This window comes from Gigantopelta aegis, chromosome 7, assembly GCF_016097555.1.
Source record: "Gigantopelta aegis isolate Gae_Host chromosome 7, Gae_host_genome, whole genome shotgun sequence".
Classification (NCBI taxonomy): Eukaryota; Metazoa; Mollusca; class Gastropoda; order Neomphalida; family Peltospiridae; genus Gigantopelta; species Gigantopelta aegis.
Window position 1 is genome coordinate 18,242,995 of NC_054705.1, and position 22,973 is coordinate 18,265,967.

The 22,973-nt window shown below is 39.2% G+C and overlaps 1 protein-coding gene across 1 annotated transcript in view; it reads right to left on the minus strand.

Moving 5' to 3' along the window:
• The window catches only part of LOC121377414 (monocarboxylate transporter 6-like), a 41,277-nt gene extending 20,627 nt beyond the window's left edge, over window positions 1-20,650 (minus strand). Inside the window, exons 1-3 of the mRNA XM_041505395.1 lie at window positions 20,037-20,650; window positions 8,337-8,518; window positions 2,025-2,168 (exon numbers count right to left, since the gene is read on the minus strand). Coding sequence (XP_041361329.1) covers window positions 2,025-2,168; window positions 8,337-8,518; window positions 20,037-20,554 — 844 coding nt within the window. The 5' untranslated portion in view covers window positions 20,555-20,650. The remainder of the gene's footprint in view (window positions 1-2,024; window positions 2,169-8,336; window positions 8,519-20,036) is intronic.
• Between the last annotated feature and the right edge of the window lie 2,323 nt (window positions 20,651-22,973).

A 22,973-nucleotide genomic window follows, 5' to 3' on the forward strand; every position in this document is an offset into this window, starting at 1 on the left:
TTGTTGTTGTTGTTGATGTTGTTGTGATTTTTATTGTTGTTATTGTTAGTGATGGGTGGTGGGTCTTTTTCTCCAGTTTTGATGTTTGTCAATCAGATTTTATCCCGCAATCACTATATTCATTGGTAAGTTTTGATGACTAAATAAATTTCTATATTTTCGGTCACTGACCAAAAATATAGCTCTTGTAGGGCCGTACCCTCCGGACGGGGGGGGGGGGGGGGGGAGCTACGTAGCGTGATCTAGACTTGGGGGTGTTCGAATATGAACCAAGTGGACTCTTTTACTATTTTGGTTTTGCACCACCAGAAACTCCATATGTATAAACCTGTATATTTAGTTCTGAAAGCGGACCATTTGCTTAAGCGCGGGGGGGGGGGGGGGGGGGGGGGGGGGGGGGGGGGGGGGGGTCGAATATGAACCAAGTGGACCTTTTTCTATTTTGTTTTTGCACCACCAGAAACTCCATATATATAAACCTGTATGTTTTAGTTCTGAAAGCGGACCATTTGCTTCAGCGGGGCAACTGTCCCCCCCCCCCCCCCCCAGTCATATGAGAGATACAGTTGCCCCCTGAGAATCTCACCTCGTTTTTTTTACTTCAGAAAATAGCATACACACCTCAGGCTTTAATTTGTATAGTGTTTCATTGGTTTATAAAAACTAATGCCCCCCCCCCCCCCGGATTTTGATCAGGGTACGGCCCTGTCTTGGGGACGGCAACTACTTTAAAACTAGTAATGATCAGCAAAAGAATGATGATGTATTGTTACATATTACTTATTATTTTATTTCTAGTTGATAGTTTTGATTTTTTTAAAAACGTTTTGAAGACAATTTTTGTTTTAAAAATAAGAAATAAAGTGTTGTTATTTAAGAACTATTTGAGGCCGGATCTAGCTCAGTCGGTTCAGCATTCGACTGAGGTGCATGTGTCGCAGGATCGAATCACAACAGTGGACCCATTATTCATACTAATCTTCGCAGGATAAAGCGGATATCTTAAGACAGTAACCAGTTATTATGTTTGTATATTATACGTGTTTTCCCATCAGACACAGGGCAGTACATACCACAATCTTTGGTATACCAGTCAGGACTGGTTGGGACATGGGAAAATGGCTCCAGTGGCGGCAAATACATCGTACCCCGCTCCCACCCCGCTCCTAGGGTCTCCACGAGTACTCGAGTACTCGGACACGGGTCGAGTCTAGCAAGACTCGAGTCCGTTCACAGGACTCGAGTACCCGTACAAGGTGGAATATAATGAGCAACTACAATACAATAGACAATGTAGGACAATAATTTCAGCCGTAGATAATCAACAATATAAGTTACACAATCATTACATGATCATGCGCTAGTTTCTCTTTTTAAACTGGCCGTCCTTCCGTCACAGCACTTCTAAATGTAATACTGTGGCATTATTTGGCATCCATGTTCAGCGCTGGAATTAAGATGCATAATGCTAGTGTTTTACTTTATTCCTTAATCTCATCATCATCTAGTGTAAGTGTCGGGTACTCGGGTCCGGGTCGAGTTTGATCTTCGAGTGCTCGAGTCCAATATTTGAGACTCGTGGAGGCCCTACCCGCTCCCACCCCGTGAAATAGACTGACAGATCGACGGATAGGCAGACGGACAGACAGATAATTCATTTACGTTTCACCTTATTTATACATGTATCACATACATAAATTATACGCAATAAAAAATCGTACGAAATCACTGAGATATGTGCCCGGCTTAAGCCAGACACACACCTATCGACTAACTAGTCGACGGATGTGTAGTGGGAGTGTACTGAGCATCCGTGGCGTAGCGAAAGGGGGGGGGGGGGGGGGGGGGGGGGGGGGGGGGGTCAGGGGGTCATGCCCCCCCCCCCAGCAAACCTTTTTTTAAAACTGTATTAAATTTTATAAAATCATGCATACATACACACATACACACATACATACATAGTGTTGGTCCCCTTCCCCAAAATATAACATCCTGGCTACGCCATTGGTCACCACTGTGTTTACCTGTGACGACACCCACACTTATGATGACGTAATAAGGGCTTGTCGCAAACCATGACGCAAAGAGCCCGGCTGAAGCCAGGATACTTCCCACGAACAGCGTTGTCCGGATGCCGATCAACTTGGAGATAACCCCAACTAATATTCCTGGAACAGAAGAAAGGAAGAAAATGTTTATTTATGTTGTTTTGGGTTGTTTTTTTAACGGTTTTTTAACGGTTCATTTTATTTATGGTTATAAGGCGTCAGACATATGGTTAAGTATCACACAGATATTGAGAGAGGAAACTCGCTGTCGCCACTTCATGGGCTACTCTTTTCGAGGGATCTTTTATATGTACCATCCCACAGACAGGATAGTACATACCACGGCCTTTGTTACACCAGTTGTGGAGCGCTGGCTGGAACGAGATATAGCCCAATGGGTCCACCGACGGGGATCGATCCTAGGCCGACCGCGCACCAAGCGAACGCTTTACAACTGGGCTACGTCCTGCCCTCAGCGATAGAAGACAAAAGATTTAGAAAAAGAAGAAGAAGAAAAAGAAAAAAGAAGAAGAAGAAGAAGAAGAAGAAGAGGAGACATTCGTTAAAGGGACATATTTTACTATTGAATTAAATGTATTTGATTTTAATTGTCAGTAGCCTTTCTAATCTGATAATTTTGACATATAGTCTTAGAGAGGAAACCCGCTACATGTTTTCTTACATTGCATGGGCGGGAAGTAGCTCAGTGGTAAAGCGATCGCCTGATGCGCGGTCGGTCTAGGGTCGATCCTCGTGACGCCATTTTACACGTACACATGCCAAAAAGTTTGTTTTGTTTTTACAAGCCCCCTCCAAATGTTCCCCAAAGTTCCCTTGGCATTCCGCCTCATGTCATTGCTCTCCCCCCCCCCCCCCAAATGGATTTTCTGGATCCGCCTCTGGGTATAATAGTGCAAATTGTGATACCAACATTCAACTTTGCTTGGAGTTAGACCATCATGTGTAGAGTCAAATTTGATATAGGACCATGCTGGCAGTGACCCCTATTGGCCAGGTGATGTCATAATTCAAAATGGCCCTCAATTAACTATTTCTGTGTACATGCATTCCCAGTATGGAGCTCAACGCGGTAAGAAGTGTTTGTTTCGCTTGTGCACACTGCACGTGCTTTCGTGTGCTCAACTTGGAGATCCTTCATTTCGTTGTTTTTGTCAGCGAAATGAAGTTTTCTACTGGGATGTATGCGGCCATTGGAACTGATTGAACGCTGGAACGCTTCTCGTTTCGACAGCCTGCACCACCAGGTTGGATTATTTTTTAGTGAGATTCCTTGCCCCCACGTCATTTCTCCGGCTGACTATGTCGACTTGTTTTTTCGTGACTCGTATGACGGCCATTGTGCAGAACGAAACGGTTGTTCGCGTTTGGTCTCTACATGTCCGAGCCTGTCCTAGCAGCACTGGAAGATTGACCACCCCACTCTAAGAAGAAATAGGAAGCGGGGTCGGCCCCTACTACTCTTTTCTAGACTTTACTTTGCTTTATAGTGATACCATCTCGTATCCTCCGGAGTCGGGCCCGTCCGCACCACTATACCAACCCATGACGACTGGACTATACCCGTCTGATACTCTCTCTCGTTCAGACGGATCCGGCTTCTCAAGATCTGTCTTACAGCACAGCAATACACTTTCAACGTCTAATGACTGTCAATCTAGGGGTTGTCTTGACGTGATGCAACCCATCTCGTCCCTATAAGCTGTGCACCCAAACGGCCTTAACGAGGCCACTCACGTGGACATATCGATCGGACTTTAAACTTTTAGATCTGCGTTCAAAATTTTATGTCGAAATTACTTCTTTTTTTAAAATATTATTAAATAGTCCGATCCTCTCTTCCTTCTCTTATTTAATTTTCGACTGTCCTTCTAAAATGCTCCAAATTATATAAATATTCGGCCGAGCAGTCAATTATTTTTATTTTTGGCTTGTAACTTTTTATTTATTTATTTTAAATTCTATTAACTCTTTTACTAATTGCTATTTTAAACATTATGCCCATTTTCAACTTATTTTATACTGGCGTATTAAAGGGATATTCCTGAGTTTGCTACAATTTTTAAGATGTTATCGACTAACAGAGACTTTTTAACGATTGCAATTATATATCAAATATATTATTCTGTATAAAATATTAGTGGCTGTATATTAAACGTGTTTCTGATCGTTTTAATATTTGTATTAGGTTAAATTTCATTTTATTTCCTAAAATATGTTTTGAAGACAAAATCAAGTTTGGGCTTCTTACAAATATTAAGACGACCAGAAACACATTGAATATAACTCCAGTTTGGGCTTCTTACAAATATTAAGACGACCAGAAACACATTGAATATAACTCCAGTTTGGGCTTCTTACAAATATTAAGACGACCAGAAACACACTGAATATACAGACACTGATATTCTAAACAAGAAAACATATTTAATATGCAAGTTTAATCGTAGAAGTATTTTATTAGTCGGAAACATTTTACAATGCAGCAAACTATAATAGGCTATATCCAGGAACCGAGTTGACACACGAACAATACCTGCTACAAAAGCTACTGTATGCACTTAGGTAATCTTAGTGCTAAGATCGCTTCGTGGAACGGGACCCTGATATGACTTCTATTTAAGTGTGTATTGTTCGTGTGTTAACTCGGTTCCTGGATATAGCCTATTATAGTTTGCGTATTGACGAAACTGAACACTGCATTATGACAAAACCGTACACCACATGTAAAACTTAAAAGACAAAACCGTGAACCGCGATCCCTAACATGTTTTAAAGGGACATTCCTGAGTTTGCTGCATTGTAAGATGTTTCCGACTAATAAAATATTTCTACGATTAAACTTTGTATTAAATATATTTTCTTGTTTAGAATATCAGTGTCTATATATTCAATGTGTTTCTGGTCGTCTTAATATTTGTAAGAAGCCCAAACTGGAGTTAGTCTTCAAATAATTTCGTACGTACTAAAAAAAACTATGTTTTATTTAACGACGCACTCAACACATTTTATTTACGGTTATATGGCGTCAGACATATGGTTAAGGACCACACAGATTTTGAGAGGAAACCCGCTGTTGCCACTACATGGGCTACTCTTTCCGATTAGCAGCAAGGGATCTTTTATTTGCGCTTCCCACAGGCAGGATAGAGCAAACCATGGCCTTTATTGAACCAGTTATGGATCACTGGTCGGTGCAAGTGGTTTACACCTACCCATTGAGCCTTGCGGAGCACTCACTCAGGGTTTGGAGTCGGTATCTGGATTAAAAATCCCATGCCTCGACTGGGATTCGAACCTAGTACCTACCAGCCTGTAGACCGATGGCTTAACCACGACGCCACCGAGGCCGGTAGGATCTAATAGTGAGAAATATGCCTTAGTGGTTAAAAACTAGGGTATGTCCCTTTAAATGACACGTCTCAGATAAAAAAAACTAATAATAATAATTTTAAAAACTTGGTCACAACCTGGCGCTCGTACGTGCGACCGCCCTGACATTGTCCGTTTAGTAACAGTCATATGAGAGATACAGTAATTACACCATTATTCACTGTCACGTTCACCATGTTCACCATGCTCAGTGACCAAGTTAACTGCACGAATGTTGGCCGAATATCCAGCGTCTCTTTGCGGGCATTCAAAACAGGCTCGGATCCACAGTGTTTTGCGGGAAGGGTGGGGGGTGGGGGGGGAGGGGGGGAGGGGGTAGTGTCCACAACTACTTGTACATGAGAACAAATAAACATTAATAATTATTTTTGTTTTAAACCAAAACAAATAAAAACAAAATAAATAATGTTACTATAATCCTCTATAAATTGACGAAGACGTACGGAACGGTCCGAATGTATCACTCTGCATCACTTGAGATCAAATGAGGTATTGATCGGAAAATAGCGAAACGTTACGAAAAGGTCCGAAAATAACCGAAATCAATCAATTAACTGATCAACCATTTAACACGTGCTTACATACACTTTCATTTCATTTCAACTTATTTTCGTGTTTATATCCAATTAAGGTTCAAGCACGCTGTACTGGGCACACACTTCAGCTATCTGGGATGTCTGTCCAGGACAGTGGGTTAGTTGTTAGTTGATTAATGGTTAGTGAGAGAGAAGAGGGTGTAGTGGCCTTACACCTACCCATTGAGCACTTAAGAATTCGCCCTGGGTTGGAGCCGGTACCGGGCTGAGAACCCTGTACCTACTTACCTGTAGTCCCATGGCTTAACCACTGCGCTACCGAGGCCGGTTTTACATACACTGAATGTTCAAGCATATTTGTCTTTGAGCACATCCTATTAGTTCCATAAGAAAGTTACAAAAAGGTCCGAACATCAATCTGATTAAAATTAGCTCTACTGGGCTACCAGTAGATCGAACAGCATTGCGTGGACTCCCATGTCCAGGTGACATTTTATCTATAAATAACAATTTAAATATCGACCAATTACACTTCGCCGTTTATAGTGTTATTCGGGAGCATACACATTTTTAAAAATATCGGGCGAGACTATTTACGCAATTGGCGAACTTGTTGGTCTATTTCAACATTAGAAAAACAGGGGGGAAAGTGCAGTAGTAAACTCTGGATTGTATACTAGTATAAACAGATTTTATGGCTATACCATCACGGGGTTTGTTTTTCCTCTTGAAATGAATTTTACATACAATTTCATATTGACATTAGTTACCGGCATACTTCGTAATTCACCCGAATCATTCCGTATACCCTCGGCATAATCCCGAACGTTTTCAAATTCATGTCAAATAACTGGCATGATTTTGCAGCTAAGGTTTTGATTGGTCAAATGAAAGGTCAACGGGACATGAGCTCCAACGGGGTGCTGTTAGATCTACAGGTAATAGTAATTAACCAGTGGAGCTAATTTTAATTAGATTGTCCGAACACGTTCCGAAAATAACGGAAATCAATTTACTGAAGGTTCAAGCAAGTTATCCAAGTTTCATAGGAAGTGTGTTCCACCATGGGGGAGTGCGTGGAGATAGAAAGGTTTTTAATTTTGCAATCTTAATTTGAAAACAAAAAAGTAATAATAAAAAAATAAAAGGGAAGAAAAATACCCGACAATTATTCAGATGCATATGTAGAAAATTATACAGGACTGGCGAAAGAAGTGTTTGTTTGTTGTTGTTTTTTTGTGTTTTTTGTTGTGTTGTTTTTTGTTGTTGTTGTTTTGTTTTTTGTTTTTTGGGGGGGGGGGGTCAGCTTTTCCAAGAGAAAATTAATAAACAGACCCTTGTTTCGACACTCAAGTTTGGTCAGCTGCAAATATGCAACACATTTGGATAAAGTTACAATAGAAGGAAGGAAGGAAATGTTTTATTTAACGACGTACTCAACACAATTTATCTACGGCTATATGGCACACAAATATTGAAAGAGGAAACCCGCTGTCGCCATTTCATGGGCTACTATTTTCGATTAGCAGCAAGGGATCTTTTTTATGCACCATCACACAGACAGGATATCACATACCATGGCCTTTGATACACCAGTCGTTGTGCCCTGGCTGGAACGAGAAATAGTCCAATGGGCCCACTGACGGGGATCGATTGCAAACCGACAGCACGTCAAGCCAGTGCTTTACCTATGGGCTACATCCCGCCCCGTAAGTTACAACGTCGAAACGGTAGAATAGAGCACGTCATTACCGCCGTAATACGATAGAGATACGTGCGCTTTTCAAAAATAGTTTTAAAATGTATTTCGTGGTATTAGAAACACCAGGATTACCAGAAACACCCCGGATGTACGAAACTGGAATTGAACAACAATTGCGTGTAAGTAATGTCCGATTTCAATTAAAGGGACAGACCCTAGTTTCAACCCGTAAAAGTTAACACAAAGTTTAGTTAATCTACAAATCTGTAACACATTTGGATAAAGTTACAACTGAGTGAAACATGAGCCTGTGACTTTGAAATGGTGAAATACCCTCTAAATATAGACTAAAACTCGACTCCATAACTGCTACTTCTCAGACGCACGTGCGTTTCTTAAAAATATGATAAATGCATAATCTGAACAATAGATAATCCGAACAATAAAATCTAAGTAAAGTATGATTTCTGTTATCAAAAACGCTTCTAATAGTAAAGCAATATGCCTTAGTATTTATAAACTATGGTATGTCCCTTTAATAATAATAATAATAAACAAACGTCTCTAATAGTGAACAATACGCCGTAGTGTTTAGAAACTAGGCTCTGTGACTTTAAATAATGATTTTAATCCACGTACCTCCTCCATACAAAAGCCCTACACAAATTGACTGCACAAACACCACCTCTGTCCTACTGGCGTTGTAGTAGCTGATGAGCTCGACGTAGAGCACGTTCAGAGAGAAGGGCAGACCGAGCACGACGAAGCCGTTGTAGCAGCCTGACGCCAACACCATCCACTGAGCCAGTGTGATTCGCGATCTGAAGAGAGGAATACTCGTTTATTGAATGGCACGTCAGTACACAATCTAATTAAAATTAGCTCCACTTTTACATGTGGATCTAATAGCAGCCCGTTGGAGCTCATGCCCGAATAATTTTTACATGCTCATATACCACTAGAGTTTCGAGCATGTCCGTCACGGGGCCTGTCTCTGGATAGCCAGGGGCTTGTCCCGGGACTGAAGTGATTTGAAAAAATTTGAAAACATTCGGGATTATGCCGAGGGTATACGAAATGATTCGGGTGAATTACGAAGTATGCCGGAAACTAATTTCAATATAAGATGTTATATAAAATTCGTTTTAAGACGAAAACAAAAAACCGAGATGGTATAGCCATAAAATATTTTTATACTAGTATACAATCCAGAGTTTATTACTGCACTTTTCCCCCTGTTTTTTTCAATGTTGAAATAGACCAACAAGTTCGCCTATTGCATAAATAGTCTCGCCCGATATTTTTAGAATTTGTATGCTCCCGAATAACGCTATAAAATAAAATAAAATAAATAAATAAAACATTTTTTAAAAACCTGCCTGGTATCGTTCATCCCGCTCGATATACAGTCAGAGCCAGTTTATCCTTGTATCACTTGAATCACGTGCTACGGGTCCCGCGCTTCAGGGGCCCTCGCGGTGATGACAGAGACAGACAGATATCTTATTTAAGTCTTACCCACAATACTACATAAGTGCATAAACATTCTTAATAAAATAATAAAGAGGTCAGTCCTTATGGAGTTACGACAGACTACAACGGAAAAATTATTAAAATAAATACATATTACCGGTATAATAAAATACACAGTAGACCTAAAAGTGTTGAAATATATACATATATATGACATGAATTAACCATATAGAAACCATTTACGTCTTTTAAGATATAATAACAGGTTTTGACGCATACAACAGACATATGTGAATCGCTAAAAAAAACCCACATAAAATTTGTCTTCTTCCGACATTTGATAAAAATCGTGAATTAGAAAACTAGTTTCTAAATAAAACGTGAAATTCATCTGCAATTAAAAGTATTTTACACATAGTGCATGTTCGTTCATCTAATGGTAGACGTTCATATCTATCAGTTTCTATCTTTAAAGGTGCAATGCCACATCTAAATTTGGAAATAGCACTTCTCTGCATTCCTGGCAAAAGAGCTGACACATAGAATTCAGTCAAATATTCACATTTAAAATGTTTGTATGTTCTAAGCTTACCTGTTTGCCCACTTATCCGTGTAGACCAATAAGATACATATTTCGTAACAAGAATATTCATTAATAAATTTACAATATTGGTACAAAGAGCATCAGTGTTATAGAAGTGGTCATAATTACATTCTTTAAAAACATATTATACACATTAAAATTCCAGTTTTTGCAACGAACAGAAGAACACTCTTCAGCCCTATTAGGTCTATCATTATTCACTTTGGTTAATCTGTACCACGGCTCTAACACAGCCTTCCTCTGTGACAGAAACACAGGCATCCAACCCATATCCCCGAGCACTGCATCAGTAAGGGTATACTTCCCCACGCCTAGAAAAACCCCGCGACAAACTCTATTTTGAACAGCCACAATACAAGAATATACCTTAGTTCCCTAAACAGATGCTCCATAAGTAATAATCGGTAGAACTAAGTTATTGTACAGCTTTCTAAAGACATTAAAATTCATGCCACCCATGTTTTTACTTTTAGCAATAAGAAGACCTAGTGGTCTTCCAGCAGAGAGAGCAACTGCTTTAGCCGTATTACAGTAATCTAAAAATTCATCTAGTACAAGACCTAGGTATTTATATCTCTTGGTATAGTCTGACGTCACTGAACCGCACATCAGCACGACTTGGGACAACTGTGTCGATGAATTACAGAAATGTACAACATTTGATTTTTCTACATTAAAGCCGCACGCCCTAGTTCGATCCGGCGAAAATAAATTATAATTTGGTTAATCTACAAACCTGTAACACACTTAGATCACGTTTTTATCAAATGGAGTGAAAAAGCAGGTTTTATATCGATAAATATCATGGGAATCCCCATGTCCCAATTGCTTGAACTAATTTTGAAAGTTCGTATTCTGATGTCACCGGTAGATGTCGCTCGAAGCACAACAATGCCTACGTCACGACAAATTTCACAGAGTGCGCACAGACTTGGGGTACGTTCCTTTCACCTCTCCTGGACATATTCCAACTGTTCTGTCCTGGTTGTATCCCCTCTCCAGATATCGTAAGGGTTCGTAACGTTTTGTATTGAGATACTTACTTGTCTGAACTTTATTGTTACTGAAAATGTTCACGAACTGTGAAGAAAAATCTCACAAATGAACAACAAGCAAACGACAACAAATCGGATGTTGATTGCGCGAACCGTGCACGAGAAAACAAACCGAACCAAAATGATAACGGTCACGTGGTCTACCAACGTCTGTGACATTGAAATGGGAATATCCCCTCTAAAAATAGATTAGACCTTGTCTGCTCAACGGTTTTTTCTCAGAGGCCCGTGGCATTTTATGAAATACGAAAAATGCATTTTGTGGTATTACAAACACCAGGATTACCAAAAAACACTTCAGGTGAATGGAAATGTATATTCTAAATAATAAACGGTAAGTAAAGTGCAATTTTATTTGTGAAAAAATGGGTTTAATAGCGAAAAACAACGGCGTAATGGTTAACAACTAGGGCGTGTCCCTTTAATATTCATTTTATTATCAAGGCACCATTCACCAAGACAGTTTAGAAGCATTTGGAAGAAGAAAAGAAGACAATGTTTTATTTAAAATTTGATAGAGGACTAACCTGGCAGTGATCTCTATTGGCCAGGTGAAGGAAGGAAGGAAGGAAGGAAATGTTTTATTTGGAGCGAGAAATAGCCCAATGGGCACACCGACGGGGATCGATTCCTGACCGACCGCGCATCGAGCAAGCGCTTTACCGCTGGGCTACTTGGAGTTACGAGAGACTACAACGGGAAAACTAATAAAATAAATACATATTACCCGTATAATAAAATACACAATAGACATAAAAGTGTTGAAATATATACATATATATGACATGAATTAACGATATAAAAGCCATTTACATCTTTTTAAAATATAATAACAGGTTTTGGCGCATAAAACAGACATATGTGAATCGCTAAAAAACACATAAAATTTGTTTTCTTGGGACAACTGTGTCGATGGATTACGGAAATGTACTACATTTGATTTGTCTACATTAATATTCATGTTATTATCAAGGCACCATTCACCAAGACAGTTTAGCAGCATTTGGAAGAAGAAAAGAAGAAAATGGTTTATTTAACGACGCACTCAACACATTTTATTTACGGTTATATGGCGTCAGACATATGGTTAAGGACCACACATATATTGAGAGAGGAAACCCGCTTTCGCCACTTCATGGGCTACACGTTTCGATTAGCAGCAAGGGATCTTTTATATGTATCATCCCATAGACAGGATAGCACATACCGCGGTCTTTGATTTACCAGTCGTGGTGCACTGGATGGAGTGAGAAATATCCCAATAGGCCCACTGACGGGGATCAATCCCAAATCGACCGTGCATCAAGCGAGAGCTTTACCAATGGGTTACGTCTCACCCCAGAAGCATTTGGAGGTCTTTCTCATTTTCAGCTAAGATAACAATATCATCTGCATATAGCAGCAAACTGACCTTTTCTCCGTCAATATTAACACCTAATCCAAGATTTGTCAGCTAAGATAACAATATCATTTGCATATAGCAGCAAACTGACCTTTTCTCCATCAATATTAACACCTAATCCAAGATTTGTCAGCTAAGATAACAATATCATCTGCATATAGCAGCAAACTGACCTTTTCTCCTTCAATATTAACACCTAATCCAAGATTGTTCAGCTAAGATAACAATATTATCTGCATATAGCAGCAAACTGACCTTTTCTCCGTCAATATTAACACCTAATCCAAGATTGTTCAGCTAAGATAACAATATCATCTGCATATAGCAGCAAACTGACCTTTTCTCCGTCAATATTGACACCTGATCCAAGATTTGTCAGCTAAGATAACAATATTATCTGCATATAGCAGCAAACTGACCTTTTCTCCGTCAATATTAACACCTAATCCAAGATTGTTCAGCTAAGATAACAATATTATCTGCATATAGCAGCAAACTGACCTTTTCTCCGTCAATATTAACACCTAATCCAAGATTGTTCAGCTAAGATAACAATATCATCTGCATATAGCAGCAAACTGACCTTTTCTCCGTCAATATTAACACCTAATCCAAGATTTGTCAGCTAAGATAACAATAGTATCTGCATATAGCAGCAAACTGACCTTTTCTCCGTCAATATTAACACCTAATCCAAGATTGTTCAGCTAAGATAACAATATCATCTGCATATAGCAACAAACTGACCTTTTCTCCGTCAATATTAACACCTAATCCAAGATTTGTCAGCTAAGATAACAATATTATCTGCATATAGCAGCAAACTGACCTTTTCTCCGTCAATATTAACACCTAATCCAATATTGTTCAGCTAAGATAACAATATCATCTGCATATAGCAGCAAACTGACCTTTTCTCCGTCAATATTAACACCTAATCCAAGATTTGTCAGCTAAGATAACAATATCATCTGCATATAGCAGCAAACTGACCTTTTCTCCGTCAATATTAACACCTAATCCAAGATTTGTCAGCTAAGATAACAATATCATCTGCATATAGCAGCAAACTGACCTTTTCTCCGTCAATATTAACACCTAATCCAATATTGTTCAGCTAAGATAACAATATCATCTGCATATAGCAGCAAACTGACCTTTTCTCCGTCAATATTAACACCTAATCCAAGATTTGTCAGCTAAGATAACAATATCATCTGCATATAGCAGCAAACTGACCTTTTCTCCGTCAATATTAACACCTAATCCAATATTGTTCAGCTAAGATAACAATATCATCTGCATATAGCAGCAAACTGACCTTTTCTCCGTCAATATTAACACCTAATCCAAGATTTGTCAGCTAAGATAACAATATCATCTGCATATAGCAGCAAACTGACCTTTTCTCCGTCAATATTAACACCTAATCCAAGATTTGTCAGCTAAGATAACAATATCATCTGCATATAGCAGCAAACTGACCTTTTCTCCGTCAATATTAACACCTAATCCAAGATGTGTCAGCTAAGATAACAATATCATCTGCATATAGCAGCAAACTGACCTTTTCTCCGTCAATATTAACACCTAATCCAAGATGTGTCAGCTAAGATAACAATATCATCTGCATATAGCAGCAAACTGACCTTTTCTCCGTCAATATTAACACCTAATCCAAGATTGTTCAGCTAAGATAACAATATTATCTGCATATAGCAGCAAACTGACCTTTTCTCCGTAAATATTAACACCTAATCCAAGATTTTTCAGCTAAGATAACAATATCATCTGCATATAGCAGCAAACTGACCTTTTCTCCGTCAATATTAACACCTAATCCAAGATTTGTCAGCTAAGATAACAATATCATCTGCATATAGCAGCAAACTGACCTTTTCTCCGTCAATATTAACACCTAATCCAAGATTGTTCAGCTAAGATAACAATATCATCTGCATATAGCAGCAAACTGACCTTTTCTCCGTCAATATTAACACCTAATCCTGTCACTAAGATAACAATATCATCTGCATATAGCAGCAAACTGACCTTTTCTCCGTCAATATTAACACCTAATCCAAGATTTGTCAGCTAAGATAACAATATCATCTGCATATAGCAGCAAACTGACCTTTTCTCCGTCAATATTAACACCTAATCCAATATTGTTCAGCTAAGATAACAATATCATCTGCATATAGCAGCAAACTGACCTTTTCTCCGTCAATATTAACACCTAATCCAAGATTGTTCAGCTAAGATAACAATATCATCTGCATATAGCAGCAAACTGACCTTTTCTCCGTCAATATTAACACCTAATCCAATCAGCTAAGATAACAATATCATCTGCATATAGCAGCAAACTGACCTTTTCTCCGTCAATATTAACACCTAATCCAAGATTTGTCAGCTAAGATAACAATATCATCTGCATATAGCAGCAAACTGACATTTTCTCCGTCAATATTGACACCTAATCCAAGATTGTTCAGCTAAGATAACAACATCATCTGCATATAGCAGCAAACTGACCTTTTCTCCGTCAATATTGACACCTCATCCAAGATTGTTCAGCTAAGATAACAATATCATCTGCATATAGCAGCAAACTGACCTTTTCTCCGTCAATATTAACACCTAATCCAAGATTTGTCAGCTAAGATAACAATATCATCTGCATATAGCAGCAAACTGACCTTTTCTCCGTCAATATTAACACCTAATCCAAGATTTGTCAGCTAAGATAACAATATCATCTGCATATAGCAGCAAACTGACCTTTTCTCCGTCAATATTAACACCTAATCCAAGATTTGTCAGCTAAGATAACAATATCATCTGCATATAGCAGCAAACTGACCTTTTCTCCGTCAATATTAACACCTAATCCAAGATGTGTCAGCTAAGATAACAATATCATCTGCATATAGCAGCAAACTGACCTTTTCTCCGTCAATATTAACACCTAATCCAAGATTTGTCAGCTAAGATAACAATATCATCTGCATATAGCAGCAAACTGACCTTTTCTCCGTCAATATTAACACCTAATCCAAGATTTGTCAGCTAAGATAACAATATCATCTGCATATAGCAGCAAACTGACCTTTTCTCCGTCAATATTAACACCTAATCCAAGATTTGTCAGCTAAGATAACAATATCATCTGCATATAGCAGCAAACTGACCTTTTCTCCGTCAATATTAACACCTAATCCAAGATGTGTCAGCTAAGATAACAATATCATCTGCATATAGCAGCAAACTGACCTTTTCTCCGTCAATATTAACACCTAATCCAAGATTTGTCAGCTAAGATAACAATATCATCTGCATATAGCAGCAAACTGACCTTTTCTCCGTCAATATTAACACCTAATCCAAGATGTGTCAGCTAAGATAACAATATCATCTGCATATAGCAGCAAACTGACCTTTTCTCCGTCAATATTAACACCTAATCCAAGACTTTTTGGGGATTTAGCTAAAGTCATTAATAAACAAGTTAAAACGCAAAGGTGATAAAAGGCAACCTTGTTTTACACCACAGTTAACTTGAAACCAGTCAGTTTTAACACCATTTGTACATTTATTTTCCCCTCACCCCGAGGGGGTTACAAAAATATATATCTTGGAAAGGAGGGCCCGCTGGTATTTGTGCTACATGCCCCGCGGATCTTTAAATCGGCACTTAATACAATATCGCCATTAAAGCTTACTTCTGCTTCAAAGTGCCTTGAGAATGTAGCATTGATGAACCTCCTATTTCATTTTTAAAACAACGCATCTTTCACACGTTTGCAAATGTGACAAATGTAGTTTTTTTTGTGCGTTTTTTTTTTTTTTTTTTTTTGGGGGGGGGGGGGGGGGGGGGGGGATGGCGGGGGGCGTTAACAGAAACGCATTTTTCACACTTTCCAATATCAAACAGTTTACAATCAATTATCCCTTGCTGCTTTGTCGGTAGGTATTGACATCCAATAGCCGATGATTAATAAATCAATGTGCTCTAGTGGTGTCATTAAACAAGTTTAACTTTTATGTTTTTGTCGGTAAGTGTGGCGGCAGTGTGTTTCCTTTCTCTCTCAGAGTCTCTGTGATCCTTATTGATGAGCATCATTCCAATATAGCCATACTTAATAGTGTGTTTCCTTTCTCTCTCAGAGTCTCTGTGATCCTTAATGATCAGTATCATTCCAATATAACCATACTTAATAGTGTGTTTCCTTTCTCTCTCAGAGTCTCTGTGATCCTTAATGATAAGCATCATTCCAATATAACCATACTTAATAGTGTGTTTCCTTTCTCTCTCAGAGTCTCTGTGATCCTTAATGATAAGTATCATTCCAATATAACCATACTTAATAGCACGAGCGTTAGGGTCCTGGTCCGCGGTTTACTACCGATGCCCGCAACGCTATATAGCCGTTGTCCATGTAGTTGGTGTCTCTATATAAACGACCGGCCTCGGTGGCGTCGTGGTAGGCCATCGATCTACAGGCTGGTAGGTACTGGGTTCGGATCCAAGTCGAGGCATGGGATTTTTAATCCAGATACCGACTCCAAAGCCTGAGTGAGTGCTCCGCAAGGCTCAATGGGTAGGTGTAAACCACTTGCACCGACCAGTGATCCATAACTGGTTCAACAAGGGCCATGGTTTGTGTTATCCTGCCTGTGGGAAGCGCAAATAAAAGATCCCTTGCTGCTAATCGGAAGAGTAGCCCATGTAGTGGCGACAGCGATTTTCCTCTCAAAATCTGTGTGGTCCTTAACCATATGTCGGACGCCATATAACCGTAAATAAATGTGTTGAGTGCGTCGTTAAATAAAACATTTCTTTCTTTCTTTCTATATAAACGAACAATGGCTATATAGCGTTGTACTAATCATACACCTATAGCCTGCAGACCAGGGGCCTAATTCACTAAACTCTCGCAACTTTGCGATCTCGCAGTGCAATGCTAAAAGACCCGAACGCCTGTGATTAATAGGTAAACTGAGTTCGTTGCAAACCCACACTTCCTATTCTTCTTAGGGGCAGGATTTAGCTCGCCTGTAGTGTGTGAGTCGTAGGATCGAACCACCTTGGTGGACCCACTGGGGTTTTCCGTCCGTCCCAACCTGAGGCCCACAACCAGTATACCAATAACCGTGGTATGTACTGTCCTGTTTGTGGGGAAAGTGCATATAAAATATACTCTGGTGCTTAATTAGTAGACATCCAATAGCCGATGATAAATTAATGTGTTCTAGTGATGTCATTTGGTGACGCATGCCCTTCCAGGCTGTAATACTGCTGCTATAATATAAAGGGTTACAAAAGCAAGAGTTATCAAAATTATGCCTGAAGCATTTAAACCTCTTAAACCTGGGGACTTAGATGCTAATATGGATAAGTCACCAGAAAGGCTACATTTAGATGGTGCAGAAGTTGATTAGTGAAAATATACCTGGGAAGGTTACACACATGGGTCCCAATACATAATTATAGACGTAAATTACAACCAGATCCACATGGATCTAATTTGATGAACTGGGTTCAGAAAGAACCTCAACATTAAAAGGCGTTCAATGCAGTAACTGGATGCGACACAAAAGGACAAATTGGTGGTATTGGCAACAAAAAAAAAGTATTGGATGTATTCGGGAAAGATCCACCAGCCATATATGTGAAGTTCTTAGCCAGTTTGGAATTGGTAATGAACCATACAAAGAGATCAGTAAAAATGTGAATATTTCACTGCATGGTGTTCGGCTCAACGGTAATTTGTACAACTGATGCAGCTACTCTGAGAGGAAAGAAGTTTAAGAAACTAAACCAAAGTGTGCAAACACTGACACATATCTCTGGGATAGAAAAACAGCAAACCAAAATAGCACATCCCCATGACAATACATAAATATAACGAACATGCTTATAACGAACAACCGCGTAGAACGAACTGATAGTAAAGTCCAGTTTTATCTCATTATATATTAATAACCAACTTATGCAAATGTGTAAAACGGACTACTGTTATAACGAACTAACTGCTATGGTCCCTTCCGATTCGTTATAAGAGTAATTTACTGTATTTGAGCTCAGGATTCCATGCTACATCCAGAGATGCTAGACCCATGGCTGGGTCATGGGGAATAATATATATTGTAGGTGCAAGATGCACCAGAGGCTGATAGAACTGATCAGATGCAACTGTGGTGTCAGCATGTGTTCAGGTAGATGAACCTGTGAGAAATACAACATGGGCACGTGCTTGTAAAACTTAAAGTCTAGACTTTTGCACGGGCCTGCAATGCACAGAACTCTACAAGTGTTACTGGTGAGGACTTCTGCAATACACATGCCTTTACAGACAAAGTAGATACCCAATCAGGGAAATTAGTTTCAGCCAATTTTCAAATATGTAGGTCATTTGAAATTATTAAAAAGTGTTTCATTTAAACAACATTTTATTAGCCAGATACTAAATGTTGTTGCTACTTTGTATAAAAAAAAAAAAGCATTTCGCTACTTGTGAATTACAGTATACAACTGGTATGTTCCTCTGTTTCAGTAGTTGAAAATCTAAAACATGAAAGTCATTACTAATGCAATATTTTAATTATTTATATAAAATGTATGTGGGCTAGGAAGAAAATTATTTGCCAAATGATTAAATCGGTGGCCATTTAGAATTTCTATATGGCTGCCAGTTTGAATTTAAATGTGGTTGCCATGACTGGAGGATGGTTATAGAAATGTCACCAATTAATTCATTGATCCTAGATATGTACATAGATAAAAAAATAAGTGTGCTCCTGCGTCAACCGGGAGTTAAGATATACGAAAAATACATTAAAACGGTGGCAATTTTGAATTTCAAGATGGTTGTCATGATTGGATGACTATAATAATGTCAGCGACAAATGCATGATTGCAGAAATGTACGTAGACAAAACAATAGCGCGTTTCTATGGTAACAGGGAGTAGAGATATATGGAAAAATAGATTAAAATGGTGGCCATTTTGAATTTCCAAATATTTCATACGTACGAAAAACTTATACATCGTATAAACGGACATTTTCGTGGGGTTTTATTTTCGTTATTCAAGTTGATACCCACTGCCAGAACCTATTCTCTGACAGGGTTTTTCCCTCCCAACCAATACTCCACGACTGGTATATTAAAAGGCGTGATACACTTATATTATGAGGGGGCAAAAGCATATAAAAGGTCTCTTGTCGCAAATGGAAAAAAATGTAGCGGAATGACCAAATGTTTGATATCAAACAGGCGATGAATAAAAATTAATGACCTCTAGTGGTGTCATTAAACAAAACAAACTTTAACTAATCAATGTGCTCTGGTGGTTTCGATAAACACAACAAACGTCTAATATAATGAGGTGTTACTGTAACTTTAACAATTGCGTAATCGAGGATGCTTCCTCTCTATAATTGTGGGGCAGGACATAGCCCAGTGGTAAAGCGATCGCTTGATGCGCGGTCGGTTTGGAATCGATCCCCGTCAGTGGGCCAGTTGGGCTATTTCCCCCTCCAGCCAGTGCACTACGACTGGTACATCAAAGGCCGTAGTATGTGCTATCCTGTCTATGGGATGGTGCATATAAAAGATATCTTGCTGCTAATCGAAAAGAGTAGCCCATGAAGTGGCGACAGCGGGTTTCCTCTCTCAATATATGTGTGGTCCTTAACCATATGTCTTACGCCATATAACCGTAAATAAACTGTGTTGAGTGCGTCGTTAAATAAAACATTTCCTCCCTTCCTTCTCTATAACTGTAGAACAACCCTTACCCACTGTTATCTTTTTCAGCTTTTTTCTTTTCAGAAGATCCTCCCTCCGTTTCAGGGATGCTGTTTTGTAAAACCACTGAGCTGCTGTCGAAGTTCGGATTTTCAGTTCCACCGAGCTTCTTGCCATCAGTCCACGTTACCCCACTGTCACCCGTAACAGGTAAAACGTCAACTGTAACAGGTACAATGTCAGCGGTGACGTGAAAAACATCACCATTGCCATCAAAACCTGGATTGTCAGAACCGTTCGTAACTTCAGCAGTCTGATTCTGAATTCGTGTCTGTGTCTTTGTCCCCTTGACCCCTGTTCCTGATACTAGGACAAGACCAGTAGAGGTACGGGGGTTTAGTTCCCTGGATATATTTCCCCTTTCTGCACTTGAACGAGACTGCTGAATATCTGTCATATCTCGATTTTCAACTTTACTGTAGACTCCGGCAGAGTCCCGTTCTGGTATCTTTTGTAGCACATGTTCAGAAGGCATTGTTATGTTGTGGTCGTTCCCAAATAATAGCATGGCGACTTTTATACCCTCTTTTAACTACGTTGAAGTACAGGTAGTTATAATTAGTGCAAGAACATGAGTCGAAAATTCCTCTGTCACTAAGAAGCAGCGTGGTATCAATGGCGTGTTCAAGGAGCGACACTACGTGTGTGTCTATGCATACAGTAAAATTAGTCTGTGTATCCAGGATCATCGCAAGTAAATCGCTAATGGAGGCAGGGTGGATTTAGAATTTTTAAGGGAGTGCGGTGGGGTGGGGTGGTTTGCATATACTGTAATGTAGTATATTTAATGTAGTTGGTAGCTCCAGTTGCCTATAGGCGTAGGAGCTCCGATTTTATTTATTTTTATTTTATTATTATTATTTTTTTTTTTTTTTTTTTTTTTATTATTATTATTATTATTTACTTCTTTTTTTTTCTTCTTTTTTTTTGGGGGGGGGGGGGGGGGGGGGGGGCGGGCAGGCTGACTTTTGCCCGAATTAAACGAAAATGGCCGAATCTGGATATGTAAATAGTTATACCCACACTTTACGAGGTGTATCGATGAATATCCCTACAGTTTTGGTCGTGGTGCCTCCGAGGCCAAGCCAAAGTGTGGGTATATTTGACTTATACCCCACTTAAAGGGACACACCCTAGTTACGGCTAGTTGTTAACCATTACGGCGTTGTTTTTCGCTATTAAACCCATTTTTTCACAAATAAAATTGCACTTTACTTACCGTTTATTATTTAGAATATACATTTCCATTCACCTGAAGAGTTTTTTGGTAATCCTGGTAATCCTGGTGTTTGTAATACCACAAAATACATTTTTCGTATTTCTTGAAAACGGACGCACGTTTGAGAAAAAACCGTTGAGCAGACAAGGTCTAATCTATTTTTAGAGGGGATATTTCCATTTCAATGTCACAGACGTTGGTATACCACGTGACCGTTATCATTTTGGTTCGGTTTGTTTTCTCGTGCACGGTTCGCGCAATCAACTTCCGATTTGTTGTTGTTCATTTGTGAGATTTTTCTTCACAGTTCGTGAACATTTTCAGTAACAATAAAGTTCAGACAAGTAAGTGTCTCAATACAAAACGTTACAGACCCTTAAAACCAATAATTTTGCTAAGTCTTACGATATCTGGAGAGGGGATACAACCAGGACAGAACAGTTGGAACATGTCCAGGAGAGGTGAAATAAACGCACCCCAAGTCTGTGAAATTTGTCGTGACGTAGGCATTGTTGTGCTTCGAGCGACATCTACCGGTGACATCAGAATACTAACTTTCGATGCGCGGTCGGTCAGGAATCGATCCCCGTCGGTGTGCACATTGGGCTATTTCTCGCTCCAGTCAGTGCACCACGACTGGTACATCAAAGGCCGTGGTATGTGCTATCCTGTCTATGGGATTGTGCATATAAAAAATCCCTTGCTGCTAATCGAAAAGAGTAGCCTATGAAGTGGCGACAGCGGGTTTCCTCTCTCAATATATGTGTGGTCCTTAACCATATGTCTGACGCCATATAACCGTGAATAAAGTGTGTCGAGTGTGTCGTTAAATAAAACATTTCCTTCCTTCCTTCCTTCCTTCACCTGGCCAATAGAGATCACTGCCAGGTTAGTCCTCTATCAAATTTTAAATAAAACATTGTCTTCTTTTCTTCTTCCAAATGCTTCTAAACTGTCTTGGTGAATGGTGCCTTGATAATAAAATGAATATTAAAGGGACACGCCCTAGCTGTTAACCATTACGCCGTTGTTTTTCGCTATTAAACCCATTTTTTCACAAATAAAATTTCACTTTACTTACCGTTTATTACTTAGAATATACATTTCCATTCACCTGAAGTGTTTTTTGGTAATCCTGGTGTTTGTAATACCACAAAATGCATTTTTCGTATTTCATAAAATGCCACGGGCCTCTGAGAAAAAACCGTTGAGCCGACAAGGTCTAATCTATTTTTAGAGGGGATATTCCCATTTCAATGTCACAGACGTTGGTATACCACGTGACCGTTATCATTTTGGTTCGGTTTGTTTTCTCGTGCACGGTTCGCGAAGTCAACATCCGATTTGTTGTCATTTGCTTGTTGTTCATTTGTGAGATTTTTCTTCACAGTTCGTGAACATTTTCAGTAACAATAAAGTTCAGACAAGTAAGTATCTCAATACAAAACGTTACGAACACTTACGATATCTGGAGAGGGGATACAACCAGGACAGAACAGTTGGAACATGTCCAGGAGAGGTGAAAGAAACGCACCCCAAGTCTGTGAAATTTGTCGTGACGTAGGCATTGTTGTGCTTCGAGCGACATCTACCGGTGACATCAAAATACTAACTTTCAAAATTATTTCAAGCAATTGGGACATGGGGATTCCCATGGTATTTATCGATATAAAACCTTCTTTTTCACTCCATTTGATAAAAACGTGAT